Consider the following 23,294-nt stretch of genomic DNA (forward strand, 5'->3'; position numbering starts at 1 on the left):
ATGTACACTGTATAAATGAATAAGTAATATAGATTACTATATAAGCAGATAAATAAATACAAAAGCACAAACATACAAAAGCAAATGACCACTCAACTCACTTCCACCCCTTCAAGGAAAACATAGTTATTTTACCATAGTTACTATCAAAAGCCTTTTCTTTCTTCATTTTCCTACAAGCATGCAGAAATATACATGTGGACACATTTGTGCCAAAATTCCTTTTTTTCTGACACTTGCTTTTTTCCTCCTACTCCACAATATGTCAGGACAATTTTCTACAAGATATAGCAAATGGAGTAACATAGAATAGAGCAAAACATGAAAACTTCAAACTCATTAGTGGGTGATTTTTTTTGTCTCATAACAGATTATGCCACCTTTTCACCTTCCACTCCTCCATTTAGAAGATGTTACCTATGCTTGTTACACAAGTTTACACTTCAATTATGAGTTCAGAACTAGATAGTCCAAAAGTAAAGTAGTTGCATGTTGTTCAAATGTAAGACTGTTTAAATTGGCATTTTAAATGGATGACAAGTTTAGCCTACATAGTGCATGAAGCAGAGTCTCTACATTCTGGTTTGTGGTATTCATTCATTGATTCATTAAGGACCCACTATGTTCCAGGGCTTAGGAATCCAGGTGAACAACCAGCCATGGTCCCCAGCTTCAGAATCTGCTTTTCAAAGTAGCTAATATGTTATGAAAATCCTCTACAGCAACTATTTTACTATGTTCAAGACATCCCTCTGATTCAGGAGCCATAATTATTGACATTGTTTAACTGAGGAAACAGAAATTAAGAGAGGTTAAGTAACATGTCCAGAATCACAATGCAACCATGGTATAGAAAGATCTGCCTGTCCACCACCTCCCACAGAGGTTTATGCTCTGACCCACCAGGTTATATGTTTTACAGCTTAAAGATGTGGTTACTAAGAGACCAGAATCTTACAGAAATCATGAAATCTCACTTGCCCTCAGTTTCCCCATCAGTAAAGCACATGGATCAGAGAAGTTAACATCAAATCTCTCTGTACTCTAAATGTCTATTTATGCTGGGTTTTTTGTGGGTTTTTTTGTTTGTTTGTTGTTTTTTGTTTTTTTGTTTGTTTGTTTGTTTGTTTTGAGATGGAGTCTCGCTCTGTCGCCGAGGCTGGAGTGCAGTGGCTGGATCTCAGCTCACGGCAAGCTCCGCCTCCCGGGTTTACGCCATTCTCCTGCCTCAGCCTCTCAAGTAGCTGGGACTACAGGCGCCCGCCACCTCGCCCGGCTAGTTTTTTTTTTTTTTTTTTTTTTTGTATTTTTAGAGACGGGGTTTCACCGTGTTAGCCAGGATGGTCTTTATCTCCTGACCTCATGATCCGCCCATCTCGGCCTCCCAAAGTGCTGGGATTACAGGCTTGAGCCACCGCGCCCGGCTGTTTTTTTTGTTGTTGTTGTTGTTTGTTTTTGTTTTTATTTTTTGTTTTTGTTTTTTTTTTTTTTTTTGAGATGGAGTCTCTCTCTGTTGCCCAAGCTGGAGTGCAGTGGCGCAATCTTGGCTCACTATAAGCTCCACCTCCCGGGTTCATGCCATTCTCCGGCCTCAGCCTCCCAAGTAGCTGGGACTACAGACACCTGCCACCATGCCCAGCTAATTTTTGTATTTTTAGTAGAGATGGGGTTTCACCATGTTAGCCAGGATGGTCTCGATCTCCTGACCTCGTGATCCACCCACCTCAGCCTCCCAAAGTGCTGAGGTTACAGGCATGAGCCACTGCGTCTGGCTCTTTTTTTCTTTTCAAGGATTTCAAAACTTGAACTGATGTTATTCATCCAATATGTTCTCCCTTAAATTTAATATAATCTTCACTTGCATGCCTCTTTAGATCAGAGAATAGTAAGACACATTTTTAATAATCCTTATATCCTTCCTATTAGTCTTTCTCCAGCTAATATGCCAGTGCCTTTCTCAGTCTAAACCTTTGGAAGATAAAAGGAGAAACTGGCGTTTCTAACTTTGTATTCATAACGCCTATTTAAAATCAAGATCAAATTCCCTAGACTGCATGACCTTAACTTGCAGAAAGTTGACCCTTTCTTGAGTTAATATTAGAGCAATTAGTCTAACAAAAGGTCTTTTCTTCATCTTTATAATATTCAACTTCATCTGTGTCTGAAAACTAACTTCAAAATTTAACGCCAATAAAATGTCCAATCTGCTTCACACACACTTGATCCTGTGTCTGTCACTCTAAAATGAATTTAACTTCAGAAATTTACTTCTGTATGATAAAGAACAGTCCTATGTGTAAAATTGTCAATCTCACTAAGAGGTACCCCAGGAGCCCGGGAAATGTACTTCTAATTTTTTTTTTTTTTTTTTTTTGAGATGGAGTCTTGCTCTGTTCCCCACGTTAGAGTGCAAAGGCGCGATCTTGGCTCACTGCAACCTCCGACTCCCGGGTTCAAGCAATTCTTCCGCCTCAGCCTCCCAAGTAGCTGGGATTACAGGCACCCACCATCATGCCCGGCTAATTTTTGTAGAGATGGGGTTTCACTATGTTGGCCAGGCTTGTCCTGAACTCCTGACCTCAGGTGATCAGCCCACCTTGGCCTCCCAAAGTGCTGGGATTACAGGCGTGAGTCACTGCACCCAGCCACTTCTTTCTAAATATTTAATCAATCTCAAAGCATCTGCTTGTCTTGTCAGCATAACTTCTATAATTCCATCTATTATAGAAATATTCCCCAGATATGTATAGCTGCCCAGTGAAATTGACAGTTATGAGAAAAAATAAAATAAAATTGTCTGCCCTTAGTCAGTAGGCTACTTGATGGCCAAATACCCTGTTCAGGATTAAAGTGGAATCAACCCCACAGACAAAGGCATCTCTCTTCCCTCTGGCTACAGTGAGCTATAACCAGCATTCCCTTTTCATGGTGATATAAACAGGTACTCAGGAAGAGCTGTTATTAGGCCTTTGATGCAAGAAACGCTAAAGTCACGTTTCTTTAAGGCATAGAAATCTTGCTTACTGTTTGGAGCCTCTTCCTCCCAGAGAAAAACACGGTTGGTACTATCCCTTTACCCAGTGCAAATTCAATGTAATGAACCAGTTAAGGGATTTTCTTTTTTATTTGTTTAGTGTATGAATCTACTGAGGAGATTGGGACATTATTAACCACATAATAAATAAAATATGATCTACGAAATTTCCATTTTATGAAAATTAAACTAAAGAGCCATTTTAGTGTTGAGAACATTGGATAAAATAAAGGGAGAACCATGGGCCAACAAATCAAGCCGGATTCTTGCAAAAGGTCTTGAATCCCTCTTTAGAAGGTTGGTCTAAAGTTGCAGATTTGCAATGACACGTCAGGTTGCTGGAGACTGGGTTTTCCAGGAGCAGATTCCAAGAAGGAGATCTGCATGTGGGGTGTTGACTGGGGAGGGCCCTCAGGATCAGCACCTTGGAGGGAGTCAAGGGCGGGCACAGGTCAGCTGTGATGCACTCTCAGTAAGGGCTTCCAAAGATTTTTTTTCAGTGTACGAATGTACTGAGGAGACTGGGGCCTTTTAACAAGATAATAAATAAAATATGATCTACCAAATTTCCATTTTATGAAAATTAAAGAGCCATTTTAGTTTTGAGATCATTGGGTAAAATAAAGGGAGAACCAAGGGCCAAGCTACCTTGCCTAAAGGTGCCAGCCACCACACCCAACTAAGTACCAGCTCAGCTGCAAGTTGTCACTGAGTCACACTGCAGGCAGCCGGGAGAGGGAATGCTTCAGTCATTAAGACAGGGATGGAGATCTGGGAAGCAAACTCTTAAAACTATGCTCACTACACAGGTCTAGCTCAGTCGTGGTCAGTCTTCCCACAGTTAAGCAATGGATTCTGAAATGTCAAGCCCAACAGGAAAGGCTAAATATCCCCAGACGAATGAGTCTTGCTAAGGTATCCAACTGCAGTTTTGAAGGAAATGGGTAAAAGTGTAGAACATCCAGCTCCTTCCTAGGAGGTCCACTGAACATTAAGAATATGGCAATAAAGCTAAGAGCTAGGAGGAATTCTTTAATTCATTTACTCATTTATTCATTCAACAGATAGTTATTGAACATCTAATACATGGGAAAAAGCAAGAAGCAAGACAAGCTGTGCCCTTGTGAAGCTCACAGGCTAATGAGGCCAAAATCATCAAAACAACACCCTCAAATACTTTTAAGCCATGAGTGTCATGAAGAAGTAATATAGGGCTATAGAGCAGCACTGTCCAGTAGAATTCTCTACAACTATAGAAATATTTTATTTAATGTTTAATTTTTATTTTGAAACTGGGTCTCACTCTGTCACCTAGGCTGGAGTGCAGTGACATGATCATGGCTCACTGCAGCCTCCAACTCCTGGGCCTAAACGATCCTCCCCCCTCAGCCTCCTGAGTAGTTAGAACTACAGACGCCAGCCACCACACCCAACTAAGTTAATTTGTGTAGAAATGGGGGTCTCCTTAAGTTGCCCAGGTTTGTCTCAAACTCCTGGCCTCAAGCGATCCTCCCACCTCAGCCTCCCAAAGTGCTGGGATGACAGGCCTGAGCCACTGCATTCAGCCTGGAAATATACCTGTGTTGTCCAATATAGTAGCCACTGATGACTATGTACGTGGCTACTTATCACTTAAAATGTGGCTAGTGTGACTCAGGATTGGGTTTTTACATTTGTATTTAATTTTAATTAAATTTACATGTTCACCTGTAGCAAGGGGTTAACCCTACCATTTAGATGCGGATGTGTCAGAAAAAGCATCTCCAAATCAATGACATCCCAGCCTGGATTTTCAAGATGAGCAGTAATTAGAGAAACTAAGAGTAAGAGGAAGAATTTGCTAGTCGACAGGAAGAGCACATATAAGCATGGTGACAAAGGAAAGAGCATGTGGCTACTAGAGGAACTAAAGGAGGTGTGTTGGGCTCATGCACTGATTTTGGGGAGTATAGTGTGACACAGTGAGTGAATGCAGCAGGCTCTGGGTCACACAGTGTCCTGAGTATATTTCACAGATATTCATGTGCAAGGGGAAGGCACTGGAAAGTTGTAAGAAAGGTAGGATAGGATTAGGTTCAATTTTTAGGTAATCAATTTGCCATAAAGAGAACAGATTTGGGGAGTGGGGGATTGAGCTAAGGAGCAGACGGACAAACACACCCTTTTTTTTTTTTTTTTTTGGAGGGGGACAGATTCTCACTCTGTCACCCAGGCTGGAGTGCAGTGGCTCAGTCTTGGCTCACTGCAACCTCCGCCTCCTAGGGTCAAGCAATTCTCCTGCCTCAGCCTTTCGAGTAACTGGGATTACAGGCACCCACCACCACTCCTGGCTAATTTTGTTTGTTTTTTTTTTTTTTTTTTTTTTTGTAATTTTTAGTAGACACAGGGTTTCACTATGTTGGCCAGGCTGATCTTGAACTCCTGACCTCAAGTGATCCACCCTCCGTGGCCTCCCAAAGTGCTGGGATTACAGGTATGAGCCACCGTACCTGGCCAAGAACATCCTTTAAAAGGTTGTTCTCTCTGTTCCCTCTGCTCCTAAAACACACACACACACACGCATGCACATGCTTGCACACACACAAAGCCACACTCTTACAAGCACTCTTTATCAGAGTGTACCTGGTACAACCTCTTTGAAAAAAATTTCATATTATTCCTCAAAAGTGTAAATGTATACAACTTTGTAAGATAACTTCCTTTTTAGGATTTGTCTTAGAAATACAGTATCAGTATGCATGAGTGTATAGTCAGGGATGTGACTACCTCATCATTTATTTAGCAAAAACTGGAAACTACCTAAAAATGTCCATTGTTAGTGGACTACATCAAAGAAATTGTGACATAGGAAAAAAATGAATATTGACCATTCTTAAAAATTTTTGAAAATTGTTTCAACATAAGTTAAAAGGGACAAAGTATATAACAGGATTGTATAGTATGAACCCATGTGTGTAAGACAAATTACACATATACACACAAGTACACACACTTTTATGCTTGCCTCTAATAAACATCTCTGTACAAAGATACAAGAATCTACTAAGAATGACTAATCCCAGGAAGTGAGACCAGTCTGGGGTTGGAGAAAATTTTTCTTTTCATTCTATCCTATTTTGCATTGTTTTATTTCTCTATCATGTATATATAATATAAAATACTGGTTAATTTAAAGAATTTTTATATATGACATACGAATTTATAAATATGACATATACGTCATCTATGTATATGATATTCTTTGTTGTAGAGTGGGTCGATGTTCTTTCTCTCCCTGTGTCTTTCTTCCTTTTTCTCTTTCTTTCACTTTCTCTCTCTTTCTTCCATTTTTTGCCATTCTTTGCCAGAAATTAAACTCTGCTTTTTCTAATATCAGATCACTCTTGGAATTCAAAGGAAATAATAAATTCAGTTGTTTGGGATCTGATACAAGTCATGGTAACTTTGGAGAAAAATCCCAAGTTTTCTCTGCTATTTTCCACTCAGGAAGCCAATGGTGGATGCCGGGGACACCCACTTAGGACTGAACAGAATGTTCCAGGTACTTGAGAGGCTCTTCACATCCACAGTCACACTTCCTGTGCAGAGGTGAACAGCTGGTGGGGGAAGGAGGGAAGACATTTCTGTCTCCATCTTCTGGAGCGGAAGCTGAGGTGTAAGCAGTTCAGTGACCTGGTCTGCTCATAGCAGATGGCCAGAAGTAGGACAGGGGTGAAAATTGGGCCCTTCTCACCCTGGCCAGGTTTCTGTTCTACCAGTTTGGCCTGTCCTGGGGACTGCAGCTGCGATACTGCAAAAAGACTACAAGAATCAAGAATCACACAATAGAATTCCACAAACCTTTTGCAATTTCTTGACATGTATGAATGTCTTGACGTGTATGCATTCTATGCTAGGGTGACTCACCTCTTTCATAATTTAACATGCAAGATGTTATTTCAGGTTTTCAATTTTCACTTAAATATTTATTGAGCACCTACTGTGTGCTCAGATAGTATTCTAGCCACTAAGAATTCAGCCATGAACAAAACAGAAAAAGACTCGCTCAGTGCTTGTGGTTACTAAAAGAAACAAGCAACAAAGAAATGAATAATTTAAGAAATCATTACAGTTGTGAGGCATGATCCTGCATGCAATTAAAAGGGAGAGAGACAGAGAATACCTGAAGGAGACCATCTGAGATTGGATGGTCAAACAGTTCTCTGGGCAGGGGACTTTTGACCTGACAGTGAGGTCAGAGCCTGCCATGGAAGAACATTACTGACAAAGGGAAGCGTGAGACAGCAAAGACATGGACGGAAAAGAGTTCATCATTTGAAAAGTGAAAAGGAGCTGATGTGGCCAGAGCTTAGAGAGAAAGGAAAATAGGCTGGGTGCGGTGGCTCACGCCTGTAATCCCAGCACTTTGGGATGCCGAGGTGGGTGGATCACAAGATCAAAAGATCGAGACCATCCTGACCAACATAGTGAAACCCCATCTCTACTAAAAATACAAAAATTAGCTGGGCGTGGTGGTGTGCTTCTGTAGTCCCAGCTACTTACTCGGGAAGCTGAGGCAGGAGAATTGCTTGAACACAGGAGGTGGAGGTTGCTGTGATCCAAGATCGCGCCACTGCACTCCAGCCTGGCAACAGGGCACGACTCCATCTCAAAAAATAAAAACAAAAATAAAAGAGAAAGAAAAAGGGAGTCTCCAGATACCAGATACCTAGGAACAACATAAATGCAATATTCAGAAATTATATCTAGCACTCAGTACAAAGATTCACATCATCCCCTACCCTCCCACTCCTGCCACACAGCTAGACACACTCGAAGTATTTTATAAGATTGACCAAAAATATAGACTGAGCTGTATCAGTCAATATGTATTTATTTGATTAAATTTAAAATATATACATATATATGTATGTGTATGTATATATGTATCATTTCATTCAACATACATTTATCAAAAGTGCAAATTCATAATTTAATTTTTAGAGTAAAAATAAATACAGTAACAGCTAACATATAATTTATCCTACCTTCTAGGTAAAAGATTTCCATAGAGCCATTTCCCAGGAATGTGTGTTTTAAGAAAGTAACTTATGATTTATATGTTTCTAAATGCTCACTAAATAACTACTTTTTGAGTTGAGTAAATATTACTCTTAAAAGAAAAAACCTGCACAACTGAAAAGATTCTAATTATAAAATGCCCTAAAACTCAGCCTCAAGTTAGGGAAATCTATACACGAATGAGTCCATTTCTCACCTAGTAGACTGACAAAACATTGAAAAAGCTCTTGGGCATAATGTTACAAAATGAGAGGAAATGGACTTTCTTGTACATTGCTGGAGAACATCCTCCAAAGCAACTTTCATGAAATTCTACATGTGAATACCCTTGGAACAATAAGTCCCACTTCTTCTAAGAATTTATTCACCTCCAGGATCTCCACTGGGTGTGATGAAGGGTGGTCTGTAGCACTGTTTATAACAGAGGGGAAAAAAATGGATTTACCCCAATGTTCCATGAAAGAGAAAGACAGTGGATTTGAACCCAGGCTCTGACACGTAAGGCTGTGTGAGTTGGCCGAAAACTTAACCTCTTAGTATCTCAGTTTCATAATTTGTAAAATGGGCATAAAATAACACCTACTTTATGCACATATTTAACAAATAAAAGGAAGGAAGGAAAGAAGAATCAATAAATAATCAAATAAGATATATCCATACAGGGGAATCCTATCAAATTATTCAAAACTATGATATATCACTAAATAAAAAATCCATGGCTCAGAAGACTATATAAGTAAAAATTGCATGCAAACGCACATACAGACACACGCATGCACACACACCTACTCACACACATAAAATTACTTATATATAGACTATTCTGGAAGAAACTATTCACAGTGGTTGCTTCTGAAAAAGGGAACTAGATGGTTCTAGGAAATGGAGATGAAAGGAAACTCTACTCTTCAGTGTATAAACTTTGTATCCTCAAATTTTATACCAAGTGTACATATTACCTACTCCAAAAGAGATCAAATAAAATTTAATTTTAATGGAGTAAATCCAAACCTTTGATATTAATTGCTGTATTTTCTGATGATGAATTTGCAGATTATATATAAACAACTATGAGAAATTCTAAAATGTTCTACTGCTCAGAAGAGAATCTACTGCAAAATGAGATGGGATATAGGCACAGTTTTCTATTTGTCTTCTCACATCTGAATACACCATTCCATTCTTCTGACAGGAAGTAAAACCATTCATCCATTCAATTAACAAATATTGAGAATTTACTAAGGACTATGACCTGGGGATACAGCAGCGAACAAGACAGCCAAAGTCCCTGGCCTCAGAGAACTTACTCTAAGATGTAAATAATTCGTAAAATGGGCATAAAATAACACCTACTTCATGCACATATTTAATAACAAAAGGAAGGAACGGAAGGGAAGGCAGAAGGGGAGGGGAGGGAGGGAGGGAGGGAAGGAAGGAAGGAAGGAAGGAAGGAAGGAAGGAAGGAAGGAAGGAAGGAAGGAAGGAAGGAAGGAAGGAAGGAAGGAAGGAAAAATACATAAGCAAATAATATATGTAAGATAAAACTTATGTCTCTTAGAGTAAGTTCTATGAGGCCAAGGACTTTGGCTATCTTGTTCATTCCCTCTCTTACAGAAGAAAAACAAACAAGAAAAAAAAAATGTACAGAAAGAGAAGAGAACAAATGGCACAAAATTTTAAAAAATTGTTAAGTTCTATACATGAATTAAATTAGGTGATGTTCTAAAAGAATGTGAGGAGTCAACTTTAAGTGTTGTAGTCAAGGCAAGCCATTCTGAGGCAGGAATATGGATGCCAAGAGACAGCCAGCCAGGAGAAAATCAGAAGTAAGAGCAGCCAGTTAATGGACAAGACGGATTCAAACTAGTGAAGACTTCTCCAAGAGGACAAACTTTCTTGGAAAGGTTCCTATCCAATTTCACTTTACACCACATTGAATTAATGGATGCTGAAGACTAGACTAGGTTCGTGATAACTTCCACATTTGAGGCCACTGCTAGTGGAATGGAACCCAGACTCAAAAAGTGACTTTTTCACGGATTAGTCAAAATTTCCGCACTTTGGTGGAAAGAAACCTGGAAACTGAGAAATTAGTATAAAGAGGGGATTCAAATAAGTATGATTTCTTAAAAGTTTGGAAAATGAATTTCTTTTATTGAATGAATGTATGGTGTTAAGATAATAAAATGAATTCTAAGAATTGAATTGCTCTTCTAAACATGAAAACTTGTATTAAATAAAAGCATTGAAGTCAATACCAGTGTTTTAACTAATTTGAGTTAGTCCATTCACGAGACTTGCTAGTTTCTCTTTCTATTAATCACAGCAGTATCCATTGTACATTTGAATGAAGGGAAGAAAAAATAAGGGTTTGGGCAAAACCAAAATAAGGTTGTACAGTTTTTGGGGGGTGAGAAGTGATATACACATAGTGATATCAGGGGAAAGTTTTGTAAGAGGATGGTATTGGGTACGTGGGAGTTTTTTCCCTGAGCACCTAATTTTTAAGTTATTTATATAAAATGATGACATATAGCAGCTATAAGTAAAGACATCTTAGAAAAGCTATTTTAAAAAATAAGTACACTGGTCTGCAGTTTCCCAAACTTCAGCCCTGCACCCTTTGGATTTGCACTGCATCTGTGTACTATCACCTGCCTCCAAAATTTTTGCCACTGCATGGTCATATAATACCTGAGCTGTAAGTTAACATGAATTAAGTTACTTTACTTTTTTTTTTTTTTTTTTTTTTTTTTTGAGACGGAGTCTAGCTCTGTCGCCCAGGCTGGAGTGCAGTGGCCGGATCTCAGCTCACTGCAAGCTCCGCCTCCTGGGTTTAGGCCATTCTCCTGCCTCAGCCTCCCAAGTATCTGGGACTATAAGTGCCCGCCACCTTGCCCGGCTCGATTTTTGTATTTTTTAGTAGAGACGGGGTTTCACTGTGTTAGCCAGGATGGTCTCGATCTCCTGACCTCGTGATCTGCCCGTCTCGGCCTCCCAAAGTGCTGGGATTACAGGCTTGAGCCACCGGCCAAGTTACTTTACTTTTTAAATAAATAAGCTTTATTTAAAGAGGAAGCACACATTCTTATCTGAAATTGGAAACCAGTGTCACTTGAAAGAAAATGTAAAATTTAACATAACATAAAGTTAATTAATGCAATGAAACATGATGCTGTCAGCCTGAACACTCCGCACCTAAGTTAGGATGGTCCTCTCTAGGAAAAGCCCTAGTAGTCACCAACTCTTTGAGATATGTTGAACAATAAATAACACTTTTTCTCATTTTATGATTGAATGTTGTTTACTACCCTAAAATTCTCTCTCCAGACATATAAATCTCACATTTGGACAAAGCTGTTAGAGTTAACAGGCAAAAAGACTGTGGCCAGTCTTTTAATCAAAGGTCTGCCATTTTGGCTAATACATTCAAGTCTTTATGTTCTAAGATAGGATTTCACTGGAGGCTCCTAAACAAACCCAATATTACAAAAATATATCACAGAAGTCAACAGCAAGAGGAAGACAGAATGCAACCTTATTTTTTATTATCAAAAACATGACTCTTCCACTGGAATATGAGCGAATTAATTTCCATCAGGCCATGGTTCTTACAGACAATAAACTAAAAATATCGTTTCAACCTCTTACCAATAAATAAAAATCAGTAGTATGACTCACTGAGTTTCTACTATGATTCAGGCACAGGATTAAGAGCCTGGTATACGCATCTTTCACATATTATCCTCATATTTCATATATAAGTAAGGTAAAGATCAGAAAGAATAAGCAATTTTCCCTTAGGCCACAGAACCAATAAGCAGCCAAGCTGCGACCCAAATTAAATGTGAGTCTCAAACTTACGCTATTTCCACCACAAAAAAAAAAAAAAAAAAAAAAAAAAACTAATGCACAAATTAAATTGTGTGTGTGTATGTGTAGAGAATGAGACAGTGTGCCCGGAAGATTTCTAGTAGTTATAGACATTATTTAAAAATTTATACTAAAAGGCAAAGGAAATAGAATAACTAAAACAATTTTGAAAAAGAATAAACTGACAGGGATCAGTGTGCCCTATTTCAAGACTTACTGTATAGTTACAAATACAGACATATATAGACATATCACTGTACATATATAAGGCATATAGAACAATGGAACAGAACAGAGGGCCCAGGCAAAGACACACATAAAAATGCTCAATGAAAAAAAAAAAAAACAACCTTTTCAAAAAAGTGCTGGAGTAACTGTGTATCCATAGGCATAACCTTGACCTGAAATGCACACCTTATACAAAAATTACTCAAAATGGATGATGGACTTAAATATTAAAGATAAAACTATAACACTTACAAAAAACAATTAAAACATCTTCAAGATATTAGTCTGGCAAGACAAGACTGAGAGAAGATACTTGCAAATCACATATCTAAAAGGGGTTGATGTCTAGAATATATGAAGAACTTTCAAAACTCAACCGCTAAAAAAAAAAAGCAATCCAGGTATTTCACTGAAATGGGTATACAGATGGCAAACAGGAACATGAAAAGATGTTCAACATTGCTACCCTTTACAAAAATGCAAATTAAAACCACAGTAAGATACCACGACACACCTAGAAGAATGGCTAAGATAAAACACAGTGATGACACCGAATGCTGGCGAGGATGCAGAAAAACCGGATCACTTGCACGTTGCTGATGTGAATGTAAAATGGTACAACCTCTCTGAGAAAACAGTTCAGCAGTTTCTTTAAAAACTAGACACAACTCTACAACCCAGCAATTGCACTCCTGGACATTTGCCTAGAGGCATGAAAACTTATGTCCACATGAAAATCTCTGCACAAACACGGATATTAGTATATCAGCTTTACTCATGATAGCCAAAAACCAGAAACAACCCATGTCCTTCAAGAGGTGAGCGTCTAAACAAACTACGTACACACCATGGAACACTACTCAGCAAGAAAAAAGAACAATCTTATACACACAACAACCTGAACGAATCTCAGGGGATTATATTGAGTTTTTAAAAAGCCAAGCCCCAAACGTTACATCCTCTATGGTTCTTTTACATTACATTCTTTTTTTTTTTTCCTTTGAGACGGAGTCTCACTCTTGTCACCCAGGCTGCAGGGCAATGGCACGATCTCGGCTCACCGCAACCTCCACTGCTCACTGCAACCTCTACCTCCCAGGTTCAAGCGATCCTCCCGCCTCAGCCTCCAGAGTAGCTGGAATTACAGGCACACACCACTACGCCCGAATAATTTTTGTATTTTTAGTAGAGGCAGGGTTTCACCATGTTGGTCAGGCTGGTCACAAACTCCCGACCTTGTGATCTGCCCACCTCAACCTCCCAAAGTTCTATGATTACAGGCATGAGCCACCATGCCCGGCCTACATAATATTCTTTTTAAAAAATTCTGAGACAGAGTCTCATCCTGCTCTGTTGTTCAGGCTGAAGTATAGTGGGATGATCACGGTTCACTGCAGCCTCAACCTCGCAGGCTCAAGTGATCCTCCCACTTCAGACTCTCAAGTAACTAGCACTACAGGCATGTACCACCACGCCTGGCTAATTTTCTATTTTTATTTTTTGCAGAGACGGTCTCACTATGTTGCCTAAGACCGGTCTCAAACTTCTGGGCTCAAGTGGCTGTTCTGCCTTGGCCTCCCAAAGTCCTGGGATGACAGGAACGAGCCACCAAGCCTGGACTCCAGTTTTACATAATATTCTTGAAATGACAAAATGACAAAAGGAAAACAGATTAGTGGTTGTCAGGGGATTAGGGATATGGGGGACAGGGGCAGGAGAGGCAGCTATATAAGAAGACTGTGAAGGAGCCTCCAGGGGATGAAATGTTCTATATCTCAAATGTATCATTGTCAATATCTTGGCTGTTACATTGTCCTACAAATTTGAAAGATGTTACCATTGGGGGGAAAATGGGTAAAGGGCATGGAATATCTCTCCATATTATTTCTTACAACTACACATGAACATAACAATTATCTAAAATAAAAATTCATTTAAAATAATGAAATATTGATCTTAATTTTTTCCTTTTTTTTTAAGACAAAGTCTCGCTCTTTTTCCCCAGGCTGGAGTGCAGTGGCAGGATCTCAGCTCACTGCAACCTCCACCTCCTGGGTTCAAGGGATTCTCCTGCCTCGGCCTCCGGAGTAGCTGGGATTATAGGCGCCTGCCATCATGCCCAGCTAATTTTTGTATTTTTAGTAGAGACAGGGTTTCACCATGTTGGCCGGGCTGGTCTAGAACCCCTGAGCTCAGGTGATCCGCCCACCTCAGCCTCCCAAAGTGCTGGGATTACAGATGTAAGCCACCATGCCCAGCCTGATCTTAATCTTTAAGAAGGCACAGCTGGTGGGAAATGGGAGCCGCTGGGGCAGGGAAGACCAGACTTCTGTAAGAATCTCATACAAGCTGCAAAGCATTGTCTCAGAAAAGTCACCTGCATCCTCTCCCTGGAGCCTAGTTAACAACTCGACTTAAGCACACAAGACACACAGTTAACATGTTTGTTCTCTGGGATCCAGGGCATAAATAGAGAGTGAGAATACGAGTAAAATAAAGACAGCCCCCACAACTGCTCTGCAAAAATCAGCTTTCAAATACTTAATTCAAAATTTAGCCATCTGCATGCTAGAAAGAAGCTATTTTAATTTAAACATTCACATATATCATATGGCATTTCTAAACTCACAATTTTATTTTGAATTTCACAGGAATGGGCGGTTGCAGGAGGGAGGCACCATAATCCCTTGAGAGCTTAGAGACTCCAAAGGTTTAATTTCCACCCCACTAGGATCAAATTCCTAGAGTAAGAGAAAAATCAAACTTGTCCTTCCTCACTTCACAAAAATAGAATAGAAAAGTATCCACAGGCATCTTTTCACTTCAATGTTTGACCTGCTACTCAGATTCATTCCTCTTTATGGTGAATACATTAATCTCTTGTTAATAATACAAATCCAAAATTAAATTGTCAACTCCTTGAGGATGGTGATTGTATCTGCCTTATTTAAGGTGGTTTACATTAAGCTTAACATGAATAGGTACTCAAGAAATATTTGAGGAATGATAAAATAAATGAAAGAAAAGATATTCCAACGACAACTAAGTTCTTAAAATACCAAACAATTCCCCACAAAAATTACAAAGCTGCTTTAAAAATAAATACCTCTAGTCTTCTAATAAATATGATTTCGAAAATACATTGGCAGATGTGGGGAAAATCATATAACTAATTTGGTTTATGTCTATATGCAAAGTCACTAAATTGGCTACTCTTTGCTTAAATCAGTTTTGGGGATGATGATGTCAAGGCTGACTTTATGCACAATTAATCATATGATCCACGTGGACGATCAGATGAAGATGACTGAAATATCAGCTGGAAAGCCCTTCTGACATGGAAACCATGTCAACGAAGCTGATTCAAATGGAGCCAAAATAATTGAGTCATCCTGACTGATGCATGTATATATACGCAGTCTATCTGGCCATAAATTTCCATATCGGTAAAGTTATCCCAAAGCCTCTTGTTCTTAAAGAGTAACTAAACTTCACATATCTTACTGAACAGTTGCATGAGTTCATATGTGCATGTGCATATATATATACTTAAATAACAATAGCATATGATGAGGCTGGGCGCGGTGGCTCACGCCTGTAATCCCAGCACTTTGGGAGGCTGAGACGGATGGATCATCAGAAGTCAGGAGTTCAAGACCAGCCTGGCCAACATGGTGAAACCCTGTCTCTACTAAAAATACCAAAAGTAGCCGGCTGTAGTGACACGTGCCTGTAGTCCCAGCTACTCAGGAGGCTCAGGCAGGAGAATTGCTTGAACCCGGGGATGGAGGCTGCAGTGAGCTGAGATCGTGCCAGGGCATTCCAGCCTGGGCAGTAGAGAGAGACTCCATCTCAAAAGAAAAAAGTAGTATATGAGTTTATTCTATTTGTATAATTTTCATATCATGACTATGACTTCGTCATGGTACCATTAAAAATGCATGGATTCCTGAACATTTAAATCTAAAAACCCCAATGAAACATGAAAGCCTTTGTGGCATACCAGGTCAGGTGAAACTATAAAGTGAAAGAGTTAGAAAATGTTTATTTTTAAAACCTGTACATGAGCTGAGCAGTTTTTAAAATTTCTTCTCTGCCACAAAAGAAAACGGTCCCCAGGTTAACAAAAATACCTTCTAGTCCAGTAAATTCACTCGAATTGAAGTTACCTGAAGAGGTACTTCTTCTTATTCCGTATCTCTGCCATTTGTGTAGAATCTTAAAAAATCTTATAAAGGCGAAATCTTATAAATTCCTTCTGTATCAACCATCAATGCCAAGCAACATTTGGTACTTGTACTAAGTTCGTTTTCCTAACTAAAAAAAAAAAAGTTCTTTGAGGATAAGAACAATTGCAGTAGAAACAGTGAAAATAATAACCAGTTAAGTGTCATTGTCTCTAACTACACTGGAAGTAGGAGTGAGAGCCCTAATAAACATTAATTGGGTTTTTACTGTGTCAAGCATTGTGTTAAGCTCTTTATGTTAAGCTCTTACTACCTGTTAAGCTCTTACTACCCATCTATTAGGTGAGTTGGGATTTTAACACAGTCACATGTCAGAGCCTATGTTCTAGTCACATAACCAGCCAGTGAGTTGGGATTTTAACACAGTCACATGTCAGAGCCTATGCTCTTAAGCCACTACACAGTGATGGGGTCATTAATTTATTCCACAAACCTTCATCAAATGCCCACTCTGTGCTGGGCCCCGTACTAGGCACTGGGGTACAGCTATGATTAAAGAAGACAGAAGCAAGTCCCCCGCCCTCACGGAGCCTCACATGTCCTTGGCAGTATATAGACAATACAAAAATAAATGAAGGAGGGGGTAATAAGTCTAGGGAGAAAAAGGGGCAGGGAAAGAAGGAAAGGAGAGGGAGAAGAAACAAAATAGAGTGGTCTGAGGCCAGGCGTGGTGGCTCACACCTGTAATCCCAGCACTTTAGGAGACCAAGGCTTGTGGATCTCGAGGTCAGGAGTTCGAGACCAGCCTGACCAACATGGTGAAAGCCCGTCTCTACTAAAAACAGAAAAATTAGCTGGGTGTGGTGGCGCATGCCTGTAATCCCAGCTACTTAGGAGGCTGAGACAGGAGAATTGCTTGAACCCAGGAGGCAGAGGCTGCTGTGAGCCTATATCGTGCCACTGCACTCCAGCCTGGAAAACAGAGCGAGACTCCGTCAAAAAAAAAAAAAAAAAAGATAGATAGATAGATAGATAGATAGATAGATAGATAGATAGATACCTGAAAGCCCTCACTGAAAAGGTAGCAGCTGAGAAAAGGCTGAAGGAGGTGAGAGAGCAAGCCAGGAGAAGATAACTGGGAGTAAAAGAAAGGGTTCTGGGGCAGCATAGGGCCTCATGGCCCATTGTAAGACTTCTCTGCGGTATATGGAAAGTCACCAATGGTTTTGTTACCAGACAGGGGTAACATCCAGACCCCAAGAGAAGGTTCTTGGATCTCTCACAACAAAGAATTCAGGACAAGTCCGTAAAGTGAAAGCAAGTTTATTAGGAAAGTAAAGGAATAAAGAATGGCTACTCCAAAGACGAAGCAGCCTCGAGGGCTGCTGGTTGCCTATTTTTATGGTTATTTCTTGATGATATGCTAAACAAGGGATGGATCATTCATGCCTCCCCTTTTTAGAACGTATAGGGTAACTTCCTGACGTTACCATGGTATTTGTAAACTGTCATAGCACTGGTGGGGGTAGCGCCATGTAGCAGTGAGGACAAGCAGAGGTCACTCTCATGGCCATCTTGGTTTTGGTGGGTTTTGGCCGGCTTCTTTACTGCAACCTGTTTTATCAGCAAGGTCTTTCTGACCTGCATCTTGTGCCGACCTCCTATCTCATCCCGTGACTTAGAATGCCGTAACTTAGAATGCAGCCCAGTAGGTTTCAGTCTTATTTTACCCGGTTCCTGTTTAAGATGGAGTTGCTCTGGTTCTCACGCCTCTGACAGCTTCAGCAGCCAGGTAACATGACCTTTCTTACATTTCCAAAGGAACACTTTGCCATATTGAGAAGGCACTGGTGGGAGCGAGAGTGTAGGCAGGAAGTCAAATTAGAAGACTGTTGCAATGTTACAGGGAGGAGATGAGGAGGGTTTGGACCAGGGTGGTAGCAGTGGATAGTGTGAGGTGAGAGCTGGATTCTAGATATATTTCAAAGGTACAGCCCACAAGACCTCCTCATGCATTGCCTGTAGGGGTGGGAGATGAGGGGAGAAGAGTGAAGTGACACCAAGGTTTGCTTGTGACATTTCCCTTTGCAACCAAAATGCTGGGACCTCTAGTGGCTAAGATGGAGAGGACTCTAGGAACAGCAGGTCTGTGAGTCATCCAAGTGGAAATGTGAGGTAGACAGCAGAATTTACATGAGTGGAGGACAGAGAAGAGGTCCAAGCTGATAAGTCCTTGGTAGACAAGAGCACAGAAATGTCACTTAAAAGCAAGTAACTGAGGGATTGTGTGTAGATAAACAGACCCGAGTTTCCATTCTGAACTTGCACTGTGGGCAAGCCATGACAATGATTGATGGAAAATCCTCTCCATTGCAAGGAAAGAAACAAAGTGAGAACTGTTATATGATGCCATCTAAGTCACACATTCAGCAGGTTAATGTCGTACAAATTGCCTGATTTGCCTCTCCCCTAAAAAGAAATTTTTAGTGCATTTTGTGGATTAGTCAGATAATTATAGACAGCTGCTCCCCTCCTGCCCCCAGCCCCCACAATAGTAACATCGACATTCCTGAACAAATTTGGTACCTAGGGCACAGCTGGAGACCTCCAGGAACCAATGGGGATTAAGCCGGGGAATACAGATGTGAAGATATTGAAACTCTTGAGTTAAATGAATCATATTTCATTAAGCTTTTTGATATTTAAAGAAGAGAATAAATCTATACATATTTGATTGTTTAATCATTTAAACTCTTTAGGATTTCAAATGAAGGTGACCACTTATCTGTGACCCATTTGAATGGGAATGCTTTTAGAATGTTTCCCATCCTGTTAAAAAATCACATGTATAAATACATATGTATATTATATATTATACAAAATATACATATGTTGTATGTATATATTTATTCCTATGTATAAAAATACACACATACACATATATGTATATAATATGTAAAAGTTTCATCCATTGAAAAAATATGGAGCTGCATAAACATTTATGCCTTTGTACACTTCTACATAGAAAGAGAAGGAAATAGATAATTTCTGTATCCATCTAACAATCCTAATTCATCTTTGATTTAAAAAAAAGATACAAGTAGAATCAATGTTCTAGACTTTCATTGCATTTTCACAAATATCTTATTTAATGCTCCCAAGAACATCACTAAATAGTACTCATTGTACAGACTAGAAAACTGAGGCCAAAAAAGGTCAAAAGTCAACAAACAATAGAAGCAGAATGCGTTCCCTTCCCCTCTTTCTCCAAATCTGAAGAAGCATTTATTCCTTGGCACAAGGAACAGCTGCTTACCATGAAATGTTTTTGTATTTAAGAATAAACCCTCCCAAACATGGTCTGGATTCCATTAATAAAACTGCTATTGTATTAGTTCCTAAAGAAGGTTATAAATGGCAAGACCATCCATGCACTATATAGTTCAGTGCATATTTCAGCATGAGCTTACCAAGTGCGTATTCTGTTCTAGACAAAATAAATGCCCTACCTCTCTTTGAGACTTGCACATGTTCATAGAATATACCTGTCTCATGCTGTTCTAGGCTATATGTAGCCTAGATTAACACCACTAACATTCCTTCCTGTGGACAAAGCGTCCCCATGCCAATTCCCTACAGCATCCTTGACCAGTATTTGCAGCCTTCATTAAAACTTTGGTTTGCACTGTGTTCTGGCAACTATGTAATCAGCCTCTTTTGTAAATCATACCATAAGAATATTTTAAAAATTAACTGGCAAGAAAACCAATGCTAACAAATAAGACCAGATTTATTTGATCATATTTTTGAACGTTTCTGTCCATCAGCAATAACCATAATTCAATAGATATTCTGAAGTCTGAATGTGAACACAGACAAAAAAGAATAAATCTTGAGAAAGTATACTGCTCACTAGCATCAAAAATGTTATAAAATATAAAACAAATACAAACTGTATTTCTGTTCCTTCTGCTTCAAGTATCTGTCCATAAATGTTGGCACACACACAGGGCTATATTGTGTCAATTGTAATAATTTACAAAAAATAATCTCAGTTACCACAAACAAGAAAGTGATGGTAACCAGTCTTTCAAATAAATTACCATGTGTCACAGTTTGGCATAAACTCTGATCCTTATGAATAATTCATATTTTATGCATTAATAATGCATGTCCTCTTCCCATTGCAATGCTCCCTAACAGAGAATGGATGTCTCGTACCAATTCCTTCCATTGACATGATGGAGTAAAGCTAAATTAGAATGGTGGGGTTTTTTTTTTTAACTTACACCCCTTAAAATTGTAACACTTGGCCAGCCTATAAGCATACCAAAAATAGAAAGTTCCTATTATTGTTTGCCCCTTACATGGGAGTCACTCAGTAAAGTACCCCAACAATGGGTGCTCTTGCAGATGAGAATATTTGCACAGCAGAAAAGAAAACCAAGGAAACTTTGGCAGAGCTGATGGAAATGCTGAGTTCTGTTGCATTTCTCCCTGATTACATATGTATATATTCACAATAACACAGGACATAATTGCTAAAACATGGTCACCAGCAGGGGGGGAAAAAAAAAGAAAAGAAAAAGACCAAAACGAATTAGGCAAGAGTTTTATAATAATTGTGGATGTTCCTCCCCACAGGGCTTCCCTCCCTAGCTGAGTTTACTACTGTGAAATTTCTTTTCAGTTTTCAGCAAAAGTATCTGGCACATTAAAACAGTCCAAAGACCAAGTAAGAGAAAGATGCCAAATGACACATATTTGTAGAGAAAGCTATTCAATTTATCACTCATTATCAATAGGGGCATTCCACACGATTACTGACATTATAATTATTTCAGGCATTACACTAAAGGATATTTTCTCTCCCCTCCCCACCCCCGCACCTCCCCACCCCCAGTTTTCACCCGCTATGTCTGGCCCAAACGCACAGGATCAACTAAAACAGCGATAACACTTCATAGGAGGCAAAGAGAAATGAGGGACCTAGTTTGAAATTTTTAGGAAATAAAAAAAATCATTCCAGTATCTTCCCTTTCTCTCAAGAATTCTTTCACCATCATTCAGGCCCAAGGAGAGGAAGGGTGGGTTCTCTCTTGAAGCCTTCTCCAGGGAAGAGCCAGAGAGAAAGGGGCGAAAGAGAGGGAGTTTTAAGGAAGCAGCTAGCCTGTGTCAACATCCGTCCCCAAGTGCCCTAAGATTCATTCATTCTTCCTTTCAGGACCTACGTAGGGAGCACTTGCGCTACGCCAGGTATTAGGTTCCACGTAAATAACCCTCCCGTGGACCTCCAGGGTGTATTACAGCAACAGAAATCCACCACCCACCCCGGCTTCGAACCAGGGAAAATCCAGATTCAAGTATCTACTCAAGTTGGCCCCAGTCAGAGGCCAGTCCGCACCGCCGTTGACACGACACCTGGGACAGAGGCGGGGGAGTCCAAAGACACCTTACACTTGGCAGAAATCTCTCCCTGGGGTCAGAGGGTTCGTGACCTCTTTCACACCGAGTATGCGTGTCCTCTTTCTCAACCGGCCAGTCCAACCCCTGGAAAAGTTAAGTTGGCGGCGAGTGGGAAAAGAGGGGAACCGGGGGCATCCGGCAGGCACCCCCGCCCGGGTTTCTCAGCTCCAACTTCCATGGCTACCGAGAAATATTTATTTCGAGTAGATGGGCTCCAGTGGCTACTGAAGCCCAACACGCGGCCACCATCAGAAAGCCAAGTCATCCAAGAGATAAAGATAGATCCATTACATACCTAGACGCTGGCCTTACAGTGACAGCCCCGGAGACGCGGGTTTCGGCTGAGAAAGCCACCGCGTAATTCTCCGGCCCGCGGCCGGGGACTCTCCGTCCACCCTCCAGGGATGCTGGCTCAGGAAAGAGACAATCGAACCGGCGAACAGCAACACGGAGAGGATCGATACTCACCCCGAGGCGTCTGCTCCGGATCCTCACGTACCCTTGCTTCACTATGTCATTAAAATTGGAAGCCATCCCAGACAGCCGGTGACCCCCCTTTACCCAACAGCGCGCACCCGAAGTGGCTTTGGGGAGGGTGGAGGGCAGGGTCAAGACAAGCAGTCGGTGGGAGAAAGTTGGAGAGGTGAAGCTGCTTCGGCGGCGCTGAGCAAGGCTCTAGAAGACGCACATCACTTTCTCTGTCCCCCCAACCCTGAGAGTGGGCGGCCAGCTTGCAGCCACTTTCGGGGAGCGCAGAGCGCGGCGCGGGGAGGCAAGGCTGGAGCGCCTGCGTCAGCTGACTTCGCGGCCGGCCTGCCAGGAGGAGGAGCGGCGGCGGCTGAGGGATCCAGCCCGGCCTCCTCCCGGGGCCGAGAAGGAGGAGGAGAAGGAGGAGGAGGACGAGGAGGAAGGAGGAAGAGGAAGGAGGAGGAAGGGGTGGGGGACTGAGAGGAGGAGCCGCGCGAGTCCCAGCACCGGGCTGCGGCCACCCGCGAGCAGCCGCCTTGGAACGCGCTCCCCGCGCCTCCCACCCACCTTTCCCTCCCCGCGCCTCCCACCCACCTTTCCCTCACCGCTTCCCCTTCCGATCCCTCCCCTCCTGGCAGACCCAAAGCGTGCCCCCGCCGCCCCCGCACCTCGCCCACAGCCTAGGAGATAGCGCCCACTCTCCTCGCTCCGGTGACTTAGGAGGAGAGGAAATTTCACTTTTTTCCAGCCGCCGCCTACCCCGCCTCTCCCTTCAGCCCCTGCCCTTTGCCCGAGAAGGGCCGATTTTGCGTGTGTGTCTGGGGAGATGGTGTTGCTGCGACTCGCCTTGACCTTGGCATCTGAGGAGAGGGATATTGTCACCGCCTAAGCTAAATGCTTCCTTGGGTTTCCTTGGTGTCAGGGACCCAGCCCTCGCTGGTATCATTTGCCACAGTTTCCCTGTTTGAGCCTGTCTT

The 23,294-nt window shown here is 41.1% G+C and overlaps 1 protein-coding gene across 3 annotated transcripts in view; it reads right to left on the reverse strand.

Moving 5' to 3' along the window:
* The window catches only part of DOK5 (docking protein 5), a 172,956-nt gene extending 150,097 nt beyond the window's left edge, over positions 1–22,859 (reverse strand). For 2 of the 3 annotated variants that reach the window (XM_010363356.2, XM_010363355.2), the window contains exon 1: positions 22,318–22,859. In XM_010363356.2, the coding sequence (XP_010361658.1) occupies positions 22,318–22,383 (66 nt within the window). In that variant the 5' untranslated portion in view covers positions 22,384–22,859. Of the gene's footprint in view, positions 1–3,210; positions 3,459–22,317 lie in introns of those variants that run through there. The other variant, XM_030915660.1, reaches the window with a different exon arrangement.
* Positions 22,860–23,294: the final 435 nt, after the last annotated feature.

The sequence above is a fragment of the Rhinopithecus roxellana genome, chromosome 13, assembly GCF_007565055.1.
Source record: "Rhinopithecus roxellana isolate Shanxi Qingling chromosome 13, ASM756505v1, whole genome shotgun sequence".
Lineage (NCBI taxonomy): Eukaryota > Metazoa > Chordata > Mammalia > Primates > Cercopithecidae > Rhinopithecus > Rhinopithecus roxellana.